This window comes from Cuculus canorus, chromosome 26 (assembly GCF_017976375.1).
Source record: "Cuculus canorus isolate bCucCan1 chromosome 26, bCucCan1.pri, whole genome shotgun sequence".
Classification (NCBI taxonomy): Eukaryota; Metazoa; Chordata; class Aves; order Cuculiformes; family Cuculidae; genus Cuculus; species Cuculus canorus.
The window spans coordinates 2,893,118-2,902,856 of NC_071426.1; the positions used below are offsets into that span (position 1 = coordinate 2,893,118).

Sequence of the window (9,739 nt, forward strand, 5' to 3'; positions counted from 1 at the left end):
GGGAAAGGGGGAAGGAGAGGGGAGAAAAGGGAAAGAGAGGGCAGAGAAGGAGGGAGAGAAGGAAGGGGTGGGAAAGAGGGAAGGAGAAGCAGTGGGGAGGGAGAAGTGGGGAGCAGGGGAAGCCGAGGGAAGGGGGAAAGGGCAGGGGGTGCATCGGGGGCTCGGGCACCGGGAAGGGAAGGGTGAGCCGGGGCAGGGGCGCTCGGGGGGAGGCAGGGGGCGGTCCAGGAGGCGTTTCGGGGCAGGGCTGGGGGTGGGGGGTCCGCCCCCCGCACACGTGTGCGAGCCGTCCCGCTCCCTCCCAGCGGGGATATAAGGGGTAGCAGCGGCCGGAGAAGCGCTGCCAGCCCCAGTGCCCCATCATGAGCTACACCATGGAACCCTTGGGCAACCCTTCGTACCGCAGGGTGACCGAGACTCGGGCCACCTACAGCCGAGCCAGCGCATCCCCATCCAGCGGGTTCCGTTCGCAGTCGTGGTCCAGGGGTTCGGGCAGCACCGTGTCCTCCAGCTATAAACGCTCCAATTTAGGTCCCCCTCGGGCCACCTACGGCTCCACAGTGCTGAGTTCGGCCGAAAGCTTGGATGTGAGTCAATCCTCGCTGCTGAACGGGGCGGCGGAGCTGAAGCTGAGCCGCTCGAACGAGAAAGAGCAGCTGCAAGGGCTGAACGACCGCTTCGCCGGGTACATCGAGAAGGTGCACTACCTGGAGCAGCAGAACAAGGAGATCGAGGCGGAGCTGGCGGCTCTGCGGCAGAAACACGCCGGGAGGGCTCAGCTGAGCGATGCCTACGAGCAGGAGCTGCGGGAGCTGCGAGGAGCCCTGGAGCAGGTGAGCCACGAGAAGGCGCAGATCCAGCTGGATTCTGAGCACATCGAGGAGGACATCCAGCGCCTCCGGGAGCGCTTCGAGGATGAGGCGAGGCTGCGGGACGAGACGGAGGCCACCATCCGAGCTCTGCGGAAAGAGATGGAGGAGGCATCGCTGATGCGGGCGGAGCTGGATAAGAAGGTGCAGTCGCTGCAGGATGAGGTGGCTTTCCTGCGGGGCAACCACGAGGAGGAGGTGGCCGAGCTCCTAGCCCAGCTCCAAGCATCCCATGCCACCGTGGAGAGGAAGGACTACCTGAAGACTGACCTGACCACGGCGTTGAAGGAGATCCGCGCCCAGCTGGAGTGCCAATCCGACCACAACATGCACCAGGCTGAGGAGTGGTTCAAATGCCGCTATGCCAAGCTGACGGAGGCTGCTGAGCAGAACAAGGAGGCCATCCGCTCCGCCAAGGAGGAGATCGCCGAGTACCGCCGGCAGCTGCAGTCCAAGAGCATCGAGCTGGAGTCGGTGCGTGGCACCAAGGAATCCCTGGAGAGGCAGCTCAGCGATATAGAGGAGCGCCACAATAATGACCTCTCCACCTACCAGGTATCGGGGAGGTGTCCTGGGATGCTCCAAGCCCAGCTGGGGCAGCGGTTGGGTGAGGGGAGGCACCTGGGTAACAGATTGGCAATGGGTAGGAGGCACTTGGGTACTAACTGAGGCAGCTGGGGAAGCATCAGGCCACCAGCTTGGTAGTGGGGTGCGGAGCACTTGGGAACCAACTGGGGAAGCCAGGGAGGCACCAGGGTATCAACTGGGGCAGCAGGGTGGGGATCACCTCGCTACCAACGGGGGAAGCTTGGGAGGCACCACGGTATCAACTGGGGCAACGGGGTGGGGAGCACTTGGGTACCAACTGGGCAACCAGAGAGGCACCAGGGTACTGGTTTGGCGGTGGGATAGGGGCTGGAGGCTTTGGGGCTGAGCCCCCAGTGCTGGCTGCAGGATGGGGAGGAATATCAGGGCGGGCGGTGGGAGCCAGGTGGGTCCTGCTTTAATCCTGGTGCTGCCTCCCTGTTAAATGAGTTTCTGGAAGTCGCCTTTGAGAACTTTTTCTGCACTGTCTCTGTGAAAAGCCTGTGTCTGTGTTGGTGAGGATCTCTGCGTCTCTGTTGCAGGATACGATTCATCAGCTGGAGAATGAGCTCAGAGGAACAAAGTGGGAAATGGCACGCCACTTGAGGGAATACCAGGACCTCCTCAATGTCAAGATGGCCCTGGATATTGAAATTGCTGCATACAGGTACAGTAGGATCATTGCGGCTAGGTCTGGAATATTAATAGCACTGCAGATGCTGCTAGCTTGGGAAGCTTTACCAACAGATAGATATTTGCCTGCTGTGGATGCAAGTAGAATTAGAGCTTGACTAAGCTACTGCCATCATTTCAACCTGCACAGACCGTGGAGTGGTTGCAGAGGTTATTAGGGACCAGCTCTGGTGATGACGGGTGGCAAAGCTCCCAGCAGGCGCAGGACAGCATGACTCAGTGCAGCGACGGCCGGGTGCCGCATTCTGCCCTTGTATACCAATGCAGAAGATGCAGCAAAAGACAAGTTTATTTTTAATTCCTGTCAGTTTAGCATATGCTAAGCAAGTGGTGCTTGTCACTTGAATTCCCTTTTATCGCTTGAGAGAGACAGTGCACTTGCTTGATCATGGTTTCAAGTGGGGAGTGCTAGTCTGCTTGTCACACTTTTGCTCTTCTTACTCAACTTTCCTTTAAAGGCTTCCACTCTAATCTGGAGCAGGAACATTGCTTGCTATTGCCATCACCTGGCAGGTTTTTTTAGTTCCTTTGCATCGCTTTAGAACTCTCATCAGAGAACTGCTGATTTTTCTAGGTCATGGGCTTAGATGAAAAACATGCATTTGAATATAAGAACAGTAAAAACAAAAGAACAGAAAACACCTCCAGATCTGCTTAAATTTCTCAGACAAACACATGGATACCTTAGGGTTTATAGCTGTTTGCTGCCAAATTTAACCGACCCAAAGTCTCTATAGCTTTCATAGCTGTGCAAAGAAAGGTGGATGCCCAAACTATTGAATTGTCTTTGAATACCTCAGCCACAATATTTGATCCGGGTCTGTTGGCTGTGCCCAATTGTCAGTTCTCAGGCCGCATTATGGCTTAGGTGATGTTAATTGTTTTGCCATGCTTTAAGCTAATTTATGCCATGCTAAAGTTTTTTGACGTTAAGGATGAATTGCAACCAGGCAGCTGAAGGTGTTACACTTACTGCATGTAAAAAGCTGTTTGAATACGCATTTAGCAAAAGAGCTGATACAAGAAAAGCCGAACTGGGTCTGTGAGTGATGGATTATGTCATTTGGCTCTAGCGTATCCCATGTACAAACTGGTTTTATACCGCTGACAGGGACATAGATACTAATAGCTGCTCCTTACATTGGGCTTCCATGCTAATCTTTTATCCTTCTCCCCGTTCCCTTAGGAAGCTACTGGAGGGCGAAGAGACCAGATTCAGTGCCTTCTCTGGAAGCATTACTGGACCCATATTCACACACAGACAACCATCTGTCACAATAGCATCCACTAAAATTCAGAAAACAAAAATTGAACCACCAAAGCTGAAGGTCCAGCACAAGTTTGTAGAAGAAATCATTGAAGAGACAAAGGTAGAGGATGAAAAGTCTGAAATGGAAGATGCCCTGGCAGCTATTGCAGAAGAAATGGCAGCCAAGGCCCAGCAAGAAGAACAGGAGGAAGAAAAAGCAGAAGAAGCAGCTGCAGAGGAAGAAGCTGAAAAGGCTGCTGCGGAAAAAGCAGCTACACCTGAGGAAGAGGAGAAGGAGGAAGAAGCAGAGGAGGAAGAAGCTGCAAAATCTGATGCAGCAGAAGAAGGAGGTTCTGAAAAAGAAGAAATAGAGGAAAAAGAAGAGGGGGAGGAGGCTGAGGAAGAGGCGGAGGAAGCTGAGGCCAAGGGCAAAGCCGAAGAGGTAGCAGCGAAGGTAGAGAAGGTCAAAACACCTCCCTCAAAGTCACCCCCTAAATCTCCCCCTAAATCTCCCGTAACAGAGCCAGCCAAGGCTGTCCAGAAAGAAGCAGCTGCAGAAGCAGGAAAAGAACAGAAGGTGGAGAAACCTAGTGAGAAAGCAGCATCTCCAGAGAAGCCATCGACACCAAAGGTAACCTCTCCAGACAAGCCTGCGACCCCGGAGAAGCCTGCGACCCCGGAGAAAGCAGTGACCCCGGAGAAGCCGGCAATGCCAGAGAAGCCCCGTTCTCCGGAGAAGCCGGCAACCCCAGAAAAACCTCGCTCTCCAGAAAAGCCAGCAACCCCAGAAAAGCCGGTGACTCCAGAGAAGCCCCGTTCTCCAGAGAAGCCAGCCTCCCCGGTCAAAGATGAGAAGGCAGTGGTGGAGGAGACCATCACTGTCAAAAAGGTAACAAAAATTAGTGCAGAGGTAGAGAAGGAGTCCAGGAAAGAAGACATTGCAGTGAATGGTGAGGTGGAGGAGAAAAAGCAAGAGGAGGAATCCAAAGAGAAGGAGGTTGAGGAGGAAGACAAGGGAGTTGTCACCAATGGCCTAGATGTGAGCCCAGTTGATGATAAGGGTGAGAAAATTGTAGTAATCAAAAAAGCAGAGAAAATCAGTGGTGAAGGTGGGGACAGTACAACCACGTACATCACAAAGTCGGTGACGGTCACTCAGAAGGTAGAGGAACACGAAGAAAGTTTTGAGGAGAAATTAGTGTCCACCAAGAAAGTGGAGAAAGTTACTTCACATGCCGTAGTAAAAGAGATTAAAGAGAGCGAATAAAATAAACCATAGCTAAATTAAATTCAAGAGCTTGGGTTGGTGCAAAAGGTTAAGCCATACGACAGCTGCAAAATGCATGTGAGTGACGGCTTCAAAGCAGAACGGGTTCTCTCATGGAGGCTCCAGACACACAGTATTTTACTTTTTTGTGCAATATAGGGGAGGGGGGGGGAATGCATGCAGGCTCAAGATGTGCTCCCTCCACAGAGCTTGGGGATCTACAAAAAAAAAAAATACTACTACTACTAGTGCATGAGATGAAATGTGCAAAGGAAGCTTTTGAATTTCCTGAGCTGTTGGAGGGACATGTCTGAGGAACGACTTAAGATGTATTATGCAAAGAACCAACTGAGCCAAAACCAAACAGAAAACAGTAATAGAATATTCATGAGAACCAGAACTCTCCTAGCCTTAAAATAAAAATAATAAAAAAAAAAAGCTACTTATAAATAATTATGTTTACCTCACTGGTGGAATTAGGGTGGACTTTTGCTCATGGGAGAACCTAGTTGACATGCACAGTACGCAACCTTTTGTTGTTTGATGTAAAAGTCACAGCAGTTCTTGCTCAATAAAGGTCAATACTGAAAATGTGATTTGTCTGGTGGCTTCTTTCCAACTCAGATCCTTCCCTGAAGCTCACTATTCTGTCCTGAACAGGAATGTGGTTGCATGGGCATGTTGAAAAGTTGCTTGATTTTTTTTTTTTCCCTTTGTGTCCTTGTGTAGAAAACAGGTTTGAATTGGATGGGATGAACAAATTTCCTGTAAGATAACAAACACTTCGAGCTGGTTTCAGCAAATACTTAAGAGCTGCAGCCCAGGCTTTATAGAGTAAAGAGAAGTCTGAATCCTGCTGCCTGGCCTTTAGGTGCGTGGAGGGGCTGCGATTGCTTTTGTTAGCGATGCCAAGGTCTCTATGTGCTGCTAACATCACATATCCAAGCACTCCTGCTTGTATAAAGTGTTACATTCCACCACCAGTATGACTTTCCTCCCCGCACTCTAGCCTTCATATGCGAGGAAAGCCTTAGATGGGGCAATTCCCAGATTGTTCCTTGTTTTTTTGACTGTCAAGAAAGCCTGTCTGTGAACCTGGGCCGCTCTTTGTATCTTCCATAACACTGGCTTGTTGCTCGAGTGGCCAAAGACTCGTTAAGTAATCTCAATCGCGATGATGAACCACACGTTCACCAAAATGGGGTATCTCCTGATTATTTTCCCACTCCTGCCTCAATTATAGGGGAACATCCTGTCTCAAAATGATCAATCTGCCCTTAAACACAAAATTCCAAAACTGAGAGCAAATAAACTCACGGAAAAAGGAAACTGACTCGGAGCTGATACCGGTATTGCTTATTAAAAATATTCCTAACTCATTTTTACCTATTTTTCCATTTCAAAATACCTATAGAAATAACATAGTGCGGACTGAGACTGGGGTGGGGCTCAGATCGTACCTGCTGTGACAAAAGGATAAAAGCAAATTAAAGCTTGTCTAAATCTCCAATAGAAAGGACAACGCCCGTGCCTACTGCAACTTCCCAGTTGGCTTTATCAAGAAGGAAGCCAATTAAAGTGCCCGGTAAAAACCCATGGAAAATAAATTAACGAAACAAAGGGGAAAAGAGGAGGACCCCAATTCTTGGGGAATTAATATGTATTATTATGGGATTAATATTGTCTTTATTTCTATCATGTTTAAAAGGAAAATGAAGAATGCTGCTACTGCCCTACCTGCCATGCCTAGCAAAGAAACACAAATCATTTCTAAGCCTGGGTCCAGCACAAAGACTATCCTGAAATCTGCTGTCTAATTGAGGGTCTGATCAAAATCTATAATTTGCATATACCTTCCAATTCTTTACCTTATCAATAATTGGAGATCAAGTAGTTTTTAATTGAAAGGGTTCTGCGCGATCTCCGCTAGAGAAGAAGTAAGGAGTCCACAGCAGATAAGCCTTTCAAATAAATCTGAGTGTCTTTGTGTAGCAAAGTAATGAATGTTTCTCCTGCTGCTATCAATAATGGAAATCTGTGCTCAACAGCTTGCTGGTTGAGTGACGTTTAATTAAAGCAGAGTTAGCAAATTAAATGGCAGCTTCTCTGTAGCCAGCTTATTTGTGAATGTTACATGAGTATGTGACATAAAAATAACTGTACAGTAATTAATAAGGAGTAGCCCTGTCACCTATGGTCAATAATGTTAAGATATAGACACGCTCAATGATTTCTGAGCATCAAAGCTATTTTTCTCTTGGCTCTAATCAAAATTTTCAAGACCACCACCACTAAACTCCCAAACCAAACCAGACACCAATATTTAACATAAAACCTCCTCTTTATGGCCTTCCACGTAAGTCCTAGAACCACCTGAAGTGTCACAAACTGTGAAGCCAGTGGGCTCCCACCCCTCAGCGTAGAAAGTCAGGCATCTTCAGCATCAAGACAAAGAAGGGTCACCTCGTAGAGTGAATTAAACATTGATGTCAGTGGGAGGCTCAAGAACATGCTAACGTGGGCTTACACAGGCGCAGGTGCGATCCCAGACCAGCTTGCTGTTTTTCATGTCATGCTTTCTTGCCAGTTCTGGTAAGGATAAAGAGGTAGAGGTTATTATTTGTGTTAGTTTGGTTCTGTTTGCACAGTCCAAGCAGGATTGCAGTTTCTTGTACAAGGCAGCTGTATCAACATTTCTGCCCAGGACACATCGATCTGGAAGTCACTGCATAGCCCACATGGAAGGCAAACTCCTGGGCCACCCTCTGACATGGTGTATATCAAAATATCCTTATGTCCCCACCAATTTTTCACCCAAAACATATTGCAGCCTTTAATTATTACCCACAACTGCATTTTTTCCCTCTGCTCTAACACACAAATGTATGAGTTTAGTCTGTCTTCCCACTGCAAATGTTTCCATCAACTCCTAAGAGGAATAAGCAACTGGTTAACACATTTCCAAATATTTATAATGCTATAAGAACTAATTAATATTTAATGTTGCCAAGAGGTTTTGTCTACTGACATCTGCAATCAAACAGTTTCAAAAGATAGCATAATTCCAGGGCAGAGCTGCATAAATACTATGTTCGTTGCCTGTTCTGCACCAATTACTTCTTTAGACTGTGCACAACCAGTGAAGGGATTAATTACTCTCAGACACAGAAGTTCATTAATACGAAAGACTCCGGGAAGGGAAAAACAATAATTAAAGGAAGTTACTGTGAAGATTTATGGGTCTTATCTAAGGTGGGCTATCAAGACCCCCATGACTTCAGGAGCTGAAGTCTCTAAACCAAGATATTTTTACGGTACTGGCTTGTGGAGATGCTATGATTACAAGATTTTCAGCATCCCAGAACTAAAATCCAGGTGGAAACAAGCTGGGAAGCGTTACAAAACACAAATAGGTTGCATTTGCCAGGGAGCTGAGTCAGGCACCAGAATTTTCTCCAGGCATCTGGGTCTGTGCTTTTCCCATTCACGTGTGGGCTTTCTTCCGTCTCTGTTTGGGATCAAACTACCATTAAATAATCTAGGAAGGCAGCACATGATAAAACGTCAATAATTTAGTTTCTAGAAGGTAAATTCATAGAACCTGGATGTTACACCTGTACAAGTCTTGCTGAGCTCAAGGGGAGTGTGCGTGTACGTACATGTCAAGAAAAGCATTCGGGACCTCCTTGTATGTGTCTTCCCTGTGATGAGTTCTCAGCCTGATTCAGACCCCCATCTGCTCAAACAGCAGGAGAAAATTCCAGGTTGGACTCGCAGCTTTACTTGCAGCTGCAACTTGGGTTAAAGTTTCCACCCTACCTCCCTCTGCCTGTTTTTACTGCATTGCGTCAAAGCGAGCGCTTGGATTTTCAAGGGTAAAACAAGTGTTGCCAATAGGAATCCCCACAACCGAGAGCATCTCAGCACCCAAAACGCACGCTTCGATCTCGTACCCACCAGTTTACCTTAGCAGCAAGGCAGGACTTGGGGGAACAAGCAAGGTTGGCCGGTCGCTGCAGCTTGTCTCTCTCGGCAGCTCATGGCTGTGACTCACACATTGCCTGCAGAGTCGTGAAAGCTCTCCTCTAGTTGCAATACATTGAAATAACATAAGGAGTGGGGATCAGACCGAGAGACACTGCAAGGAGAAACGTGTGTGCTGGTTTGAGAGCACCCCTAGCAGCCTGGCTGCAACACTTTAGGGAGATGCAAGTCGTATTGCTTCCCAGAAATCAAAGGGATACTTTTATCTGCAAAAAAAAGAAAAAAAAAGACATTAAAGAGGAAGTAAAATCACGTCTTGAATGTTTAAAAGGAGCTCAAAGTGCTTGTATAAAGGCAGGATGGGACAGTGGGTTTAATATATGGCAGTGGTTTGGCTTTAACAGCTGTGATGAATTCTGGCTGGTGGATAATGTGTTTTTTGCTCCGTAAGAGTTTCGCTCCGAGGAGTTTCTCTCCCAGCTGGAGTGCCATGCTAAGCATTTTCCAATAAAGGACTTGTGTGAACTGCCAAATACCATCTCTTAAGACTTGGTATTCACCTGTTTGAACCAAGGGGGTCACATACTGAAAGGAGAAGGTCTCCTGTAATCCATCAGCGGCTTTTAAATAGCTGAGCAAACAGCACGGTCAAGCCTCTGGCCCACAGCACTGCAAGTACTCCCCCCCTCAACTGCTTTCCTCAAAACCCTCAAAACCCTCAAAAAAAAGGGAGAAAAGGGGGTTCAGAAAACCTAAGCATTTGGAAATGATACTGGAACTCCCTGAACAGGAGTTACTGGAATTCTTATATACACATACAAGCTGTTTCCTGAGTGGCTTTATCAAAGCTACTTTTTCTGTCTCCTGTTGTTCTTCCTGGGAATGTGGAAATAAAAGAATTAAATTACCCCATCCATCATCATCTTCTTTGTAACTCTCGCAACACAGAAAAGGAAGATGCTTTTGGAATACCCCTAAAATCAGTACGTAAAATAACATTTGTATGAAATATGTGTTCCCTTTCACTCTGACTGCAGCCATTGAGAAGAATCAATGTAATTCAACCACTACCACAAAGTCCGTATACAACAT

General features: G+C 47.5%; 1 protein-coding gene across 1 annotated transcript; it reads left to right on the forward strand.

Annotated features, from left to right (window-relative positions):
* The first annotated feature begins 310 nt into the window (after positions 1-310).
* Positions 311-5,224, forward strand: NEFM (neurofilament medium chain). The gene is made up of 3 exons (XM_054088966.1): positions 311-1,424; positions 1,997-2,121; positions 3,334-5,224. The coding sequence occupies exons 1-3, from the start codon at positions 363-365 to the stop codon at positions 4,661-4,663; spliced, it is 2,517 nt and encodes an 838-aa protein (XP_053944941.1). The 5' UTR covers positions 311-362; the 3' UTR covers positions 4,664-5,224.
* Positions 5,225-9,739: the final 4,515 nt, after the last annotated feature.

What these genes read in the sequence shown, in the direction of transcription:
- NEFM (XM_054088966.1), top strand. Translation starts at nt 363, where the DNA reads ATGAGCTACACCATGGAACCCTTGGGCAACCCTTCGTACCGCAGGGTG. An exon ending in ATGACCTCTCCACCTACCAG is followed by an intron (nt 1,425 to 1,996) that starts GTATCGGGGAGG and finishes TCTCTGTTGCAG; the next exon opens with GATACGATTCATCAGCTGGA. An exon ending in ATTGAAATTGCTGCATACAG is followed by an intron (nt 2,122 to 3,333) that starts GTACAGTAGGAT and finishes CCGTTCCCTTAG; the next exon opens with GAAGCTACTGGAGGGCGAAG.